This window comes from Mustelus asterias, unplaced genomic scaffold (assembly GCF_964213995.1).
Source record: "Mustelus asterias unplaced genomic scaffold, sMusAst1.hap1.1 HAP1_SCAFFOLD_102, whole genome shotgun sequence".
Taxonomy (NCBI): Eukaryota; Metazoa; Chordata; class Chondrichthyes; order Carcharhiniformes; family Triakidae; genus Mustelus; species Mustelus asterias.
Window position 1 is genome coordinate 1,130,087 of NW_027590149.1, and position 15,675 is coordinate 1,145,761.

At 47.2% G+C, this 15,675-nt stretch overlaps 1 protein-coding gene across 1 annotated transcript in view; it reads left to right on the top strand.

Annotated features, from left to right (window-relative positions):
• Positions 1-15,675, top strand: part of LOC144484378 (NACHT, LRR and PYD domains-containing protein 3-like) — a 55,017-nt gene that overhangs the window by 32,867 nt on the left and 6,475 nt on the right. Inside the window, exon 9 of the mRNA XM_078202899.1 lies at positions 8,656-8,826. Coding sequence (XP_078059025.1) covers positions 8,656-8,826 — 171 coding nt within the window. The remainder of the gene's footprint in view (positions 1-8,655; positions 8,827-15,675) is intronic.

Below are 15,675 nucleotides of genomic sequence, written 5' to 3' on the forward strand. Positions count from 1 at the left end.
GATGAGGGAACCCAGAGCATCAGTGCCATCTTCAGCCAGAAGTGCTGAGTAGAATGATTAATCTCGGCCTCCTCCTGAGGTCCCCAACATTACAGATGACCATTTGATTCACTGCATGTGAGGTAAAGAAATGACTGAAGGCACTGCATACTGCAAACTCTGTCAGCCTGGCTGTACCCCAGCAATGGTACTGAAGAATTGTGCTCCATAACTAGCCATTCCCCTAGCCAAGCTGTTCCAGTACAGCTACAACACTGGATCTACCGGACAATGTGGAAAAAAACAGGGCAAATCCAATCTGATGAATTGCTGCTCCATCAGTCTGCTCTTGAACGTCAGAAAAGTGTCATCCTTCCAGTGCCTCATGAACATCACTGCAGGAGTTCCTGAGGGTGATGTCCAAATCCCAACCACATTCAATTGCTTTATCAATGTCCTGCCTTCCATTATAATGTCAGAAGTGAGGATGCTCACTAATGATTGCACAATGCTCAGTACTGTTCACAATTCCTCAGAGACTGAAGTAGTCCATGTCCATAAACAGCAAGACCTGAACAAAACAGAAAATGGTGGAAAGGCTCAGCATGTCTGACAGCTTCTGTGGAGAGAGAACAGCTAACCCTTCGAATCTGGATGACTCTTCGCCAGAGCTAGCGTCTTAAGCTCTGAAGAACTTTCAGGCTTAACCTGATAAATGGCAAGTAATGTTTCACTGCACAAATGCCAGGCAAGGACCATCTCCAACAGACGGGAATCTAACCATATTCCCTTGACATTGAATGGCAGCACCATCGCTGAATCCTCGACCATCAACATCCTGAGTGGTGGGGGCGCACTGGTACCATTGAACAGACACTGAACTGTAAACACTATGGCTCCAAGGGTAGATCACAGTCTGGGAATTCGGAGATGAGGAACTCGCCTCCTGTCTCCCAAATTTTTGCCCACCATCTCCAAGGCACAAGTCAGCAGTGTGATGGAATCCGCTCATCTTGCTGGATTGACTGCAGCTTCAAAAACACTGAAGAAGCTCATCCATGGAAAATGAGCCCACTGGATCAGCTGGCCATTCACCAAACTAAACATTGACTGTCTCGACCACTGACGCACAGTGGCAGTATTTTACCACATACAAGGTGGAATGTAGCAGCTCACCAAGGTTCCTGAGCCAGCATCATCCAAACAGGCACTATCCATCACCGAGATGGCCAAGGATATCAGAAGGATGGGACACCAACCAGCTTCAGATTTCTTTCCAAACCACACACCATTCTGACTTGGAATATATTGCTTTTCCATCACTGATGCGGGATCATAATCCCGGATGTCCCTTCCTAGCGGTTTTGTACCAGATGCTCTGCAGAATTTAAGAAGATGGCTCACCACCTCCTTCTCAAGGGTAATTGGGGATGGGCTGCAAGTGTTGGCATTGCCAGTGATACCATCATCCCTTGAAAGAATTAATAAAGACAAGCGCTACCCACTGTAGGGATGGGTAATTGTGCCTGTGTGTAACCCAAACACAGTCACGGAAGAGAGAAAAAACAGCTGCGACAGGACAAATAGTGTGACCATTGCACAGGTCAGAGGAATTCTAAAGATAGATCTGGTGGAACTATTTAATATACTCAGCGAGGGTCTCAAATGTCCAGGTGTTGTGCTGTGTTCCATACAACCTGGATCTAGAGTGGAGAAGCTTTGAACAAAGTGTGATGCAATACAATGTTGACCAGATGCTTCATGATGAGGAACCCCATGGACCACAGGCCAGGGACATGGGATATGTGTCAGGGAGGATGGAGATTCAGTAATGCAGACATGTTTTCCAAGAACCTTAACTCACACAGCCATTCAGTGTAATAAATCTTCACCATCTCCAGCACTGTTGCTGTTTCTGTGAATGTTTTATAATTTCCCTGGAGCCGTCACGACATGAAACAAAGGTATTGGAATTGTATTGACCTGATTCAGTGCTGTATTTCCCATCTCACATTCCCAGTGAACTGTTAAAGACCCAGTAATATGGTGAAGGAGTTTTTTAGTGGTGCTCCATCTCTGAATTTACTCAAAATACAGACAAAGTGACCAGTAATAACAAAGTATAATCCTGTGAAACCCAAGGAAGCAACCCCACCATGACAACCACCGCCATCCCCGCACTTTCCGCTGAGCTGCAGGCAGCATAAGACCATAAGACCATAAGACATAGGAGCGGAAGTAAGGCCATTCGGCCCATCGAGTCCACTCCACCATTCAATCATGGTTGATTTCAACTCCATTTACCCGCTCTCTCCCCATAGCCCTTAATTCCTCGAGAAATCAAGAATTTATCAATTTCTGTCTTGAAGACGCTCAACGTCTCGGCCTCCACAGCCCTCTGTGGCAATGAATTCCACAGACCCACCACTCTCTGGCTGAAGAAATTTCTCCTCATCTCTGTTCTAAAGTGACTCCCTTTTATTCTAAGGCTGTGCCCCCGCGTCCTAGTCTCCCCTGTTAATGGAAACAACTTCCCTACGTCCATCCTATCTAAGCCGTTCATTATCTTGTAAGTTTCTATCAGATCTCCCCTCAACCTCCTAAACTCCAATGAATATAATCCCACGATCCTCAGACGTTCATCGTATGTCAGGCCTACCATTCCTGGGATCATCCGTGTGAATCTCCGCTGGACCCGCTCCAGTGCCAGTATGTCCTTCCTGAGGTGTGGGGCCCAAAATTGCTCACAGTACTCCAAATGGGGCCTAACCAGTGCTTTATAAAGCCTCAGAAGTACATCCCTGCTTTTGTATTCCAAGCCTCTTGAGATAAATGACAACATTACATTTGCTTTCTTAATTACGGACTCAACCTGCAAGTTTACCTTTAGAGAATCCTGGACTAGGACTCCCAAGTCCCTTTGCACTTTAGCATGATGAATTTTGTCACCGTTTAGAAAATAGTCCATGCCTCTATTCTTTTTTCCAAAGTGTACGACCTCGCACTTGCCCACGTTGAATTTCATCAGCCACTTCTTGGACCACTCTCCTAAACTGTCTAAATCTTTCTGCAGCCTCCCCACCTCCTCAATACTACCTGCCCCTCCACCTATCTTTGTATCATCGGCAAACTTGGCCAGAATGCTCCCAGTCCCGTCATCTAGATCGTTAATATATAAAGAGAACAGCTGTGGCCCCAACACTGAACCCTGCGGGACACCACTTGTCACCGGTTGCCATTCTGAGAAAGAACCTTTTATCCCAACTCTCTGCCTTCTGTCTGACAGCCAATCGTCAATCCATGTTAGTACCTTGCCTCGAATACCATGGGCCCTTATTTTACTCAGCAGTCTCCCGTGAGGCACCTTGTCAAAGGCCTTTTGGAAGTCAAGATAGATAACATCCATTGGCTCTCCTTGGTCTAACCTATTTGTTATCTCTTCAAAGAACTCTAACAGGTTTGTCAGGCACGACCTCCCCTTACTAAATCCATGCTGACTTGTCTTAATCCGACCCTGCACTTCCAAGAATTTAGAAATCTCATCCTTAACGATGGATTCTAGAATTTTGCCAACAACTGAGGTTAGGCTAATTGGCCTATAATTTTCCATCTTTTTTCTTGTTCCCTTCTTGAACAGTGGGGTTACAACAGCGATTTTCCAATCCTCTGGGACTTTCCCTGACTCCAGTGACTTTTGAAAGATCATAACTAACGCCTCCACTATTTCTTCAGCTATCTCCTTTAGAACTCTAGGATGTAGCCCATCTGGGCCCGGAGATTTATCAATTTTCAGACCTTTTAGTTTCTCTAGCACTTTCTCCTTTGTGATGGCAACCATATTCAACTCTGCCCCCTGACTTTCCTGAATTGTTGGGATATTACTCATGTCTTCTACTGTGAAGACTGACGCAAAGTACTTATTAAGTTCCTCAGCTATTTCCTTGTCTCCCATCACTAGATTACCAGCGTCATTTTGGAGCGGCCCAATGTCTACTTTTGCCTCCCGTTTGTTTTTAATGTATTTAAAGAAACTTTTACTCTCATTCCTAATGTTACTGGCTAGCCTACCTTCATATTTGATCCTCTCCTTCCTTATTTCTCTCTTTGTTATCCTCTGTTTGTTTTTATAGCCTTCCCAATCTTCTGACTTCCCACTACTCTTTGCCACATTATAGGCTCTCTCTTTTGCCTTGATGCATTCCCTGACTTCCTTTGTCAGCCATGGCTGCCTAATCCCCCCTCTGATAACCTTTCTTTTGTTTGGGATGAACCTCTGCACTGTGTCCTCAATTACTCCCAGAAACTCCTGCCATTGCTGTTCTACTGTCTTTCCCATTAGGCTCTGCTTCCAGTCGATTTTTGTCAGTTCCTCCCTCATGCGCCTGTAATTACCTTTATTTAACTGTAGAACCTTCACATCTGATTCTGCCTTCCTTCTTTCAAATTGCAGACTGAATTCTACCATATTATGATCACTGCTTCCTAAGTGTTCCCTTACTTTAAGATCTTTTATCACGTCTGGCTCATTACATAACACTAAGTCCAGAATAGCCTGTTCCCTCGTGGGCTCCATCACAAGCTGTTCCAAAAAGCCATCCTGTAAACATTCAATGAATTCCCTTTCTTTGGGTCCACTGGCAACATTATTTACCCATCTTACCTCTCTCCTCTCCTCTGGGAATTTCGATGACCGTGGCCTTTGTCCTCGGATTTCCTGAGTCCTGGAAGGATCCGGCCAACTGCGGGTCCTCTGCACAGATGCTGGAGTTGTCTCTGTCATCATAGCTTCGTGAGGTGCTTGTGTCACAGTCGGAGCAGAAGGGGACCCACTGCCCACACCAGGGGCATCCTGAGAGGAGCTCCCGAATACTGCAGGCAGCCGCTCCTCTATCCATTCAGGGCAAACGGGACCTTCCCTGCTCAGCTGGGGAGGGCCTGACAGTTACTCCAGGCACATTTTCCCACCCCTCCCACAGCCCGTGTTCCACAGAGCTCATGGAGGTGGTGAGAACATGGAGGTTCATGTGTATTTCCTGTGGGTGAGAGGCTGGATGTGACTCTCCATGAAGGTCACCAATCTCTCTGTGGAGGATGCTATTTGTGCTCAGACCTGAGACATGGTAACACTGCTGGCCTGGATTGACTCCTCCATCCTTTGTGTATGGATACACACAGCCTTTGGAAACTCCACCAAATGTTAAAGTATCCTACGCTGCAGCTCCAGTATCTGCTGCATTGTTAAAGACTCCAGTCACATTTCATCTTCCTGAAGCTGACAATGACCTGTCCTCTCGAGAGTGTGAGTGAACTCAGCTATTGCTGCCTCCATCAGCTGCTCGGGTTTGTGTGTGCTCTCCTGTGCTGCCAGATTGTAACCCCTTTGCTATTCGTGAGAGACATTATCTGCTCTGGCGGACGTTATAGAGTATAATGTGACAATCCATCCTCTGACCCCTCCCCATCTTCAGAGCTACACGCCTGTCTCCCGCTCACCGCAGCTGTTGATTTGTGAGAGAGTGAAGAATGTTAGAGGGTAATGCACATTCCAACATGTCCTGCAGACTGTTCCTAACCCAGAGCTCCATGTGACCAATAGAAGAGACACAAGCACCAGGTTTTGGACTCAGCAGCAGAGTCTCTCCTGTGCCCATCCATTCACTCACTCACCCTCTCTGGATCCACAACCCATCTCACCATCAGCGATTGCCCACCCAGCCTCCAGGTCTCCCAGCTCCAGCACTGCATCTTCCATTGGCATAAGGATGACACAATCCAGACACTGTCACTCTTGGTTCCTTCTCTGACGCTCTGTGCCCTCTTCTACAAGAACATAAATTTCCATTGTTACTCACCCATCAAAGACACACACAAACCTGACGCTAATTTAGACTGCCCATCATGGGACCACCAGGATGGTCACTCAGTGTCGGCAGTGCAGCAGCCATCTCTGACTGACTCTTTACTCAGAGAGCGGTTGGGGTGTGGAATGGACTGCCTGCTGTCATAGTGGAGTCGGACACTTTAGGAACTTTCAAGCGGTTATTGGATTGGCAGATGGAGCACACTAGAATGATAGGGAGTGGGATAGCTCGATCTTGGTTTTGGACAAAGCTCGGCACAACATCGTGGGCCGAAGGGTCTGTACTGTGCTGTACTGTTCTATGTCCTATGTTCCATGTAACCCTTCACAGAGAGGCTGACATGTTCCTGAAGATTGATGCTGCTGTCTGGACATTGCCAGTGTCTGGGTGGAGATGGTCTTTCCACAATTTCTCTTTCATCCTTATTCACATATCAGCCTGTAGGCTTAACGCTCACCTTGTCAGAACATATCAGATTATTCATCTTTTGCCTCATTGCAGCCACTGCTCAGACCCTTGGCAGTGTCTATCCAGACTTGCTTGGGTTGATGTGACAGGTCTCCTTCTCCAGTCCTGAGGGAACAGAACCTCCCTCCAAACCGAAATAGCCTTGAGAATTTCCAGGGAAGTGTCAGCGAATTGGGTTTAATCTGCCTTCTGCCATTTCAGCCCTTTGTTCATTAACCAGGGCTCCCTCACTGCTCCCTTCAGAGCCTTTAAAAGTGCTGCTGGCTGCCTTTAAATCTGGTGCCAGCATTGCCAGAATTGTGCTGTCCCCTGCAGCCAGTGGTTAAGCTCTGGAATGCACAGGGATTTGGGGGAAGGTGGGGGAATGCCACTTAGTGAATTGCTCATTCGGAGAGTCAGTGCAGACACGATGGGCCGAGTGGCCTCCTTCTGCTCTCTAACAATACTGTGATTCTGCCTGTGCTGCCTGAGTGGATGGATTTCCCGAACCTATCAGACATTTACTGTGCCCGTTCTGGCTCTGTGTGGAGTTGGTTAGTTCAGTTGGTTCGGTGTCTCCAGCGTGATGTAGAATGACGCTGTTGTTGAGGGTTTGGTCCCCGTACTGGCTGTGGGGTTAATGGAGTCCCAACTCTTCCCATATCCCCACGTTTACTAAGTTGTATCCCTGAAGGGACATGTACCAAATTGTGTCTCTTTCTATTGGAGAGATTTCATTGGGGACTGTGGCTACTAACACTGTCCACACGGCAACATCACCAAATTCCAGTTGAAATATCGATAACATTTTCAACCACTGTCTCCACAGAATTCTTACGGAGCACAATGAGGCCATTTGGCCCATCGTGTCTGCACCAGCTCACCAAATTGACATTCGAAATTCGTGTCATTCTCCAGACTTTTTGTCGTATCCATTTTCGTAGCTCATTGCCTATCTTCAAAAAATCACCTAATTACTTTTTGACTGATTCGATGCAGCCGACCTCCACCACACTTCCCGGCTGTGAATTCCAGACCCGAACCACTGGCAGTGTGAGAAAGGTTTCTGTCGCATCATCTTCAACCCCACCACACACTCCATTCCTGAGCCACAGTTAGAATACTCACTGTCTCCATCTCCTGGTGTCTCTGTCTAACTGCACTCAGTTAGAATACTCACTGTCTCCATCTCCTGGTGTCCCTGTCTAACTGCACTCAGTTACCCCCTCACTGTCTCCATCTCCTGGTGTCCCTGTCTAACTGCACTCAGTTACCCCCCTCACTGTCTCCATCTCCTGGTGTCCCTGTCTAACTGCACTCAGTTACCCCCCTCACTGTCTCCATCTCCTGGTGTCTCTGTCTAACTGCACTCAGTTACAATACTCACTGTCTCCATCTCCTGGTGTCCCTGTCTAACTGCACTCAGTTACCCCCCTCACTGTCTCCATCTCCTGGTGTCCCTGTCTAACTGCACTCAGTTACAATACTCACTGTCTCCATCTCCTGGTGTCTCTGTCTAACTGTACTCAGTTAGAATACTCACTGTCTCCATCTCCTGGTGTCCCTGTCTAACTGCACTCAGTTACCCCCCTCACTGTCTCCATCTCCTGGTGTCTCTGTCTAACTGCACTCAGTTACCCCCCTCACTGTCTCCATCTCCTGGTGTCTCTGTCTAACTGCACTCAGTTACCCCCCTCACTGTCTCCATCTCCTGGTGTCTCTGTCTAACTGCACTCAGTTACAATACTCACTGTCTCCATCTCCTGGTGTCCCTGTCTAACTGCACTCAGTTACAATACTCACTGTCTCCATCTCCTGGTGTCCCTGTCTAACTGCACTCAGTTACAATACTCACTGTCTCCATCTCCTGGTGTCTCTGTCCAACTGCACTCAGTTAGAATACTCACTGTCTCCATCTCCTGGTGTCTCTGTCTAACTGCACTCAGTTACCCCCCTCACTGTCTCCCTCTCCTGGTGTCTCGAACTGCACTCAGTTAGAATACTCACTGTCTCCATCTCCTGGTGTCTCTGTCCAACTGCACTCAGTTAGAATACTCACTGTCTCCATCTCCTGGTGTCTCTGTCTAACTGCACTCAGTTAGAATACTCACTGTCTCCATCTCCTGGTGTCTCTGTCTAACTGCACTCAGTTAGAATACTCACTGTCTCCATCTCCTGGTCTCCCTGTCTAACTGCACTCAGTTACCCCCCTCACTGTCTCCATCTCCTGGTGTCCCTGTCTAACTGCACTCAGTTACAATACTCATTGAATGTCCCGCGCTGTACATTATTATTGTTAATGATCTTATTCTTAAAAACACTGTGGATTTACCCTGATTCCTGTTATTTTTCTCTCTCTGATCTCCAGTCTCCGTGGTAACGATCTCACCGATTCTTGTGCCGATGACCTGGCCTCTGCTCTCAGTACAAACCGCTCACTGATAGATCTGAATCTGGGTTCCAATAACCTGGGAGATTCCGGAGTGAAACTGCTGTCTGTGGCTCTGAGGAATCCGGACTGTAAAATACAAAAACTGCAGTAAGTAGCAGACTGTGTGAGATTGTGTTTATAATAACTGAATATTCAACAATATAATTTCACCACTGGTATTTGTATAAAAAACACTGCCCATTACTATTGGCGTCAGTTATGAATAAGGAAAACTGCTTTTCCTCTGACTCCTGTTGCTTCTCTCTCTGATCCCTGAGCAATGGGATGTCAGTCCCACAAATCCTTATGTTGAGGGAGTGGGGGAATAATGTTATGATTCACCCTCTGAGGTCCTCCCCTCCTCCTCAGATGTGCACACCTCTCCCCGGACACAGCATCCATTGATTAGTGAAAGGGAGAGAGTGAGTGGATGACAGTAAATGGAGGACAGGACATGGTGGTGGAGTCTCACTGTTAGTAACAGATGTCAGTACAGCAGCGAGAGCTGAACTTAGTTCCAATGATCAAGATGCGGAATCAGCTTGGGTAGAGATAAAGAATTAGCAAAGTTAAAAGGTCACTTGTGGGAATCATTTAATCGCCCCTAACAATATTCAGAATCTCTGACAAAGTATACAGGAAAAGTAATGGGGTCGTGTAAAAACATACTGCAATAATCACGGGTGATTTTAGCCTTCAGATACAAAGAAGAACAAAGAAGCAAACAACACAGTAACAGGCCCTTCGGCCCACCAAGCCTGACTCCTAATCCTTATTCAGACCCAGTACTTACTGCCCATACGAGGTTTCTGTTCCTCTGTTCGTCTCTTGTTCATGTGTCTATTAAGATACACCTTGAACATTGGGAACGTGCTGCTTCCACCACCTCCATTGGCAGTGCATTCCAGGCACCCACCACCCTCTGTGTGAAAACTTATCCTACACATCTCCCCAAACTTTTCCCCTCTCACCTTCATCCTGTGCCCTCTTGTAGTTGACCATTCCAGACGAGGAAAAAGTCTCTGACTACCCACCATGTCGATGCCTCTCATAATTGTGTATCCTCTGTCAGGTCACCTCTCAATCTCCCTTTTTGTCATGAAAACAATCTGTGATTATCCAACCTCTCCTCATACCTTAACCCTCCTTGATCAGGCAACATTCTGGTAAACCTTCTTTGCACTCTCTCCAAAGCATCCACATCCATCTGATAGTGTGGCGAACAGAACTGCAAGCAATATTACAAATGTGGCCTTATTAAAGTTTCATACGGCCGTTACATCACTTGCCAACTTGGATCTCATGGGATAAAGGGGGAGGTGGCTAGATGGGTGGAGAACTGGCTTGGTCACAGAAGACAGAGGGTGGTAGTGGAAGGGTCTTTTTCCGGCTGGATGCCTGTGACTAGTGGTGTTCCGCAGGGCTCTGTATTGGGACCTCTGCTGTTTGTGATTTATATAAACGATCTGGAAGAAGGTGTAACTGGGGTGATCAGTAAGTTTGCGGACGACACGAAAATGGCTGGACTTGCAGATAGTGAGGAACATTGTCAGAGGCTACAGAAGGATATAGATAGGCTGGAAATTTGGGCAAAGAAATGGCAGGTGGAGTTCAATCCTGATAAATGCAAAGTGATGCATTTTGGTAGAACTAACGTAGGAGGGAGCTACATGATAAATGGCAGAACCATAAAGGGTGTAGATACGCAGAGGGACCTGGGTGTGCAAGTCCACAGATCCTTCAAGGTGACGTCTCAGGTGGAGAAGGTAGTGAAGAAGGCATATGGCATGCTTGCCTTTATAGGACGGGGCATAGAGTATAAAAGTTGGGGTCTGATGTTGCAGATGTATAGAACGTTGGTTCAGCCACATTTGGAACATTGCGCCCAGTTCTGGTCACCGCACTACCAGAAGGACGTGGAGGCTTTAGAGAGAGTACAGAGGAGGTTTACCAGGATGCTGCCTGGTATGGAAGGGCTTAGTTATGAGGAGAGATTGGGTAAACTGGGGTTGTTCTCACTGGAAAGACGGAGGATGAGGGATGACCCAATAGAGGTGTATAAAATTATGAAAGGCATAGATAGGGTGAACGGTGGGAAGCTTTTTCCCAGGTCGGTGGTGACGTTCACGAGGGGTCATAGGTTCAAGGTGAAGGGGGGGAGGTTTAACACAGATATCAGAAGGACATATTTTACACAGAGGGTGGTGGGGGCCTGGAATGTGCTGCCGGGCAAGGTGGTGGAGGCGGACACACTGGGAACGTTTAAGACTTATCTAGACAGCCATATGAACGGAGTGGGAATGGAGGGATACAAAAGAATGGTCTAGTTTGGACCAGGGAGCGGCGCGGGCTTGGAGGGCCGAAGGGCCTGTTCCTGTGCTGTTTTGTTCTTTGTAACTTTTATACTCGATGCTGCGGTCGATGAAGACGAGCGTGCTGTCTGCCTTCTTGACCACCTCATCCACCTGTGTTGGCACTTTCAGGGATCTGTGCACTTGTACACACACATCCCTCTGTAGGTCAATGCTCTGATGGGTTCTTCCATTTCCTGTATAATTCGCTTCTGAATTAGGTCTTTTGCAAGAATCAAATTGTCAAAAGTTGAATAGAAGATTCGTTCACAGAATCTATTCAAGCAATTTCCTGGAGAAGCACGTTCCAGTGACAAACACAAAACAAGCTGTTTTAGACATGGTGATGTGCAAATGTGTGGCGTTTCCAACAAAAATAGATTCCTTTCATTTGAAAAACAGCAGCAGAAGTGTTCCAGCCGTTGCTAATTCAAGGAGTGTATTAGATTAAGTGAAGATGTGGCACCGGGGTTGGCACTGCTGCCTCACAGCGTCAGATTCCCGGATTCATTCCAGCCTTGGGCGACTGTCTGTGGAGTTTTCACGTTCTCCCCGTGGCTGTGTGGGTTTCCTCCGGCTGCTCCTGTTTCCTCCCATAGTCCAAATAAACTGTGTAGGTTGGGTGGATTGGCCATGCTAAATTGCCCGTTAGTGTCCAAGATGTGTAGGTTAGGTGGATTAGCGGCGTAAATATGTGGGGTTACGGGAAACCGGGCAACTGCAGATCTATTAGTCTGACATTGATGGTATGGAAATCCTATAATAATCCATAATAAAGGAAGTGATAACAGAACACTTTGAAATTAATGGCAGGATTAGACAGGGCCAACATGGATTTATGAAAGGCTGGCACGGTGACACACTGGTTAACATTGTTGCATCACAGCCAGGGGCCCGGGTTCAATTCCAGCCTTGGGTGACTGTGTGGAGTTCCCACATTCTCCCCGTGTCTGCGTGTGTTTCCTCTGGGTGCTCCGGTTTCCTCCCACACTCCAAAGATATGGATGGTAGATAGATTGGCCATGGTAAAATTGCCCTTCGTGTCCCAAGATGTGTAGGTTAGGTGGATTAGCCCCAGTAAATTAGTGAGTTTATGGGGAGCGGACCTTGGTAAGTTACTCTGTCAGTGTGTCTCGATGGGCCGAATGACGATTCCTACACTAGGGATTCTATAGTTGCATGATTCACACACAAGAGGTTATTAAATAAAATTGGAGCACGTGGGATTGGGAGGAATATACCAGCATGGATTGAGAACTAATCAATGGACAGAAACAAGGAGTTGGAATAAATGGGTTTCTTTTGGGTTGACAGCCTCTAACTAGTGGAGTACGGCAGGGATCAGTGTTTGGGTCTCAGCTATTCAGAATCTACATGAATGATATGGATGTGGGGATCAAATATAATATTTCCAAATTTGCGAATAATGGAAAACGAGGTGAAAATCTGAATTGTGAGGAGGATGCAAAGATGTTTCAAGGGGATGTGGAGAGGCTCAGGGAGGCTCCACAACTGGAGTAATGTGTACAGTGTTGAGCTCTTTACTTAAAAAAGGATAGAATTGTATTGGAACCAGTTCAGAGAAAGTTCACTCGGCTGATTCCTGGGATGGAGAGGTTTATTTTACGAGGGAAATTTGAGCAGATTGGAGCAATATCTATGAAAGTTCAGAAGATTAAAAGGTGATCGCATTGAGGGGATGAGACAGGGTGGTTGCTGAGAGGCTGTTTCTTCTTGTAAGAGAGACCAGAACAAGGGGACAGATTTTAAAATGTAATTGTCAGTCCCTTAAGACTGAGATGAGGAGAAATTTATATTTTTAGATGGTGGCTGGTCAGTGGAATTCTCTTCCCTGGAGACTCGTGGCGGCAGAGTCATTGAATATATTCAAGGCTGAGTTCAGAATGATTTTGGATTGAGAAGCGAATCAAGGGTTACGGGGAAAAGAGTTGAGACTATAATTAGATCAGCTGTGATGGAGTGTGCTCGAGGGGCTGAATGGCCTTCTCCTGTTCCTAGGTATTTTGTTCTTATCCCAATACGTCCTTCAGACTGCTCTCTATGACCAGTGATGGAGAAACAAGCTCTATGTTTTGTCCTCACCAGACGCTCTCCTGTGCCCATTCATTAGGCCACCCACTCAACCCATCTCACCAGCAGTAATTACCCACTCTGCCCCCAGGCCTTCCTGATCCAGCACTTCATCTTCCATTGGCGTAAGGATGGCAAGACCTGGATGTCTCCACTCTTCTTCACTCTGATGATGTTTGCTCTCCTTCCAAACACATAAATTGTTACTCACTCATCAAACACATGCAGTAGCCCAGGGTTGTCCAACGTGTGGACCAAGGGGTGAATGTGACTCTCGAAGCCCCTCAATGCGGCCCCCGGAGCGAGTTTCCAGAATCTCAGTCACACAGTTCAGTTTGAATGGAAGAATCTGCATGGAGCTGCTCCTCCAATCACATCCCGCTTCTTTCCCATGTTTGCTGTTGATAGGTTTTTGAGCCAATCTGCAGCAAATGTGGGAGAGAAACAATTTGTGATTGATGAGGATTAAACTCTAATAATCATCTTTATTTATTACTCATTATTGTGCTCAGCAAGTTGTTTCTTTTCATATCTCAGTTTAGTTTTTAATTGAAATTTCTGCTGTGCCAAACTTTATCATTCTGAAATTTACTCATGGGCCCCTTGAGTGAGAAAAACATTGACGTGTGTTTGCCCAGTGAATATGTTGGTCAGCCCTGCTCCAGCCTAACGGACATGTCTCTGACAGTCAATGCTGCTGCCTTTGCATTGTAAGAGTTTTAACAACACCAGGTTAAAGTCCAACAGGTTTATTTGGTAGCAAATACCATTAGCTTTCGGAGCGCTGCTCCTTCGTCAGATGGAGTGGAAATCTGCTCTCAAACAGGACACAGAGACACAAAATCAAGTTCCAGAATACTGATTAGAATGCGAATCCCTACAGCCAACCAGGTCTTAAAGAGACAGATAATGTGAGAGAAGGCAGCATTAAGCACAGGTTACAGAGATGTGTATTGTCTCCAGACAGGACAGCCAGTGAGATTCTGCAAGTCCTTTGCATTGCCAGTGTCTGGGTGGAGATGTTCTTTCCACAATTTCCCCCTCATCCTTATTCACATATCAGGCTGTGCTGCACTCACCGTGGCAGAACACATCAGGACATTGATAATTTTCCACTCTGTAACCACGTGTCTGAAACCTGCTCATCTCCCAGCAAGCTCCATCCAGACTGGCTTGTACCGATGGGATAATCTCCTCCCATCCTGAGGGAACAGGACCTCCCTCCGAGCCTGAGCAGCCGGGAGGAGCCCCTCCAGGGAGGAATTAGTGATTGGGGGGAAACCCTTGCTCTGCTTTCTGACATTTCAACCCCTCATTCAATAAGCAGAGCTCCCTTGCTGCTCCCTCCAGAGCTGCTGTGTTTGAAAGTCCTGCTGGCTGCCTTTGGAGATGGTGCCAGCCTTGCCTGAACCGGGACTGCCCCGTGCCCGGGCTGCCTGAGTGGGCAGCTCCCCCTGCCTGCCAGCCGTTAATTGTCCCCCTCTGACAATATCACCGTCATAACTCTGCCTATCCTGCCCACACGGACACACCACCCATTTCCAATCCCCATGCTGGCACTTCAGAGCTTCTGGTAAAATCACAGCCATTATCTTCAACCTCACCACAAACTGCATTCCCAAACCACTGACCATCCCATGTCCCTCCCGAGCCACTCTGAGTAAGGACATGGGGATCCTGTGATTATGGTCCTGTCCCATCATCACTTTTATCATTTAATCACTCCTGTAATTCCAGTTTGTCCTTTCTTTGTTTCTTCCCCAGCCACCCACCGCTGTCACTTCAAACCTGTCAATTCACTGCCCGTTCCCAGTTCCAATGGAAGCTCAAACTTTACCTCTGTTTCAAGAACAACAAAGAACAATACAGCACAGGAACAGGCCCTTCGGCCCTCCAAGCCCGCGCCGCTCCCCGATCCAGGATTGAATCCTGAATCCAGGATCCCCGCCCACTTTCCAGCCTATCTACATACCAATATCCTATCCACCGAGCTGTCCCTCACAGCTACGATGCTTTGTTCATCACAACCTATTAACTATCCCCCACCCCCCCATTCCAGACCATGTGATCTCCAGGGAGAGGCGAAAACCCAGAGTGAAAACCCCAGGGCCAATATGGGGAAAAAAATCTGGGAAATTCCTCTCCGACCCCCTGAGGCGATCGAAACGAGTCCAGGAGATCAGACTGGCCCTGATCGGAAAATGCTTCCCAACCCTAGTCATTTCCACTTCCACGAACACCATATGAATTCCCTGCCCCCGAGACAGGTTCCCAACTATCCGCAGTCTCGCTCTGTACTGGCACCAGCAAGATGATCATAGAATGAAGCCTTGAAACGAGAAACAAAGAACAATTAGCCCGCGCCGCTCCCTGGTCCAAACTAGACCACTCTTTTGTATCCCTCCATTCCCACTCCGTTCATATAGCTGTCTAGATAAGTCTTAAACGTTCCCAGTGTGTCCGCCTCCACCACCTTGCCCAGCAACACATTCCAGGCCCCCACGACCCTCTGTGT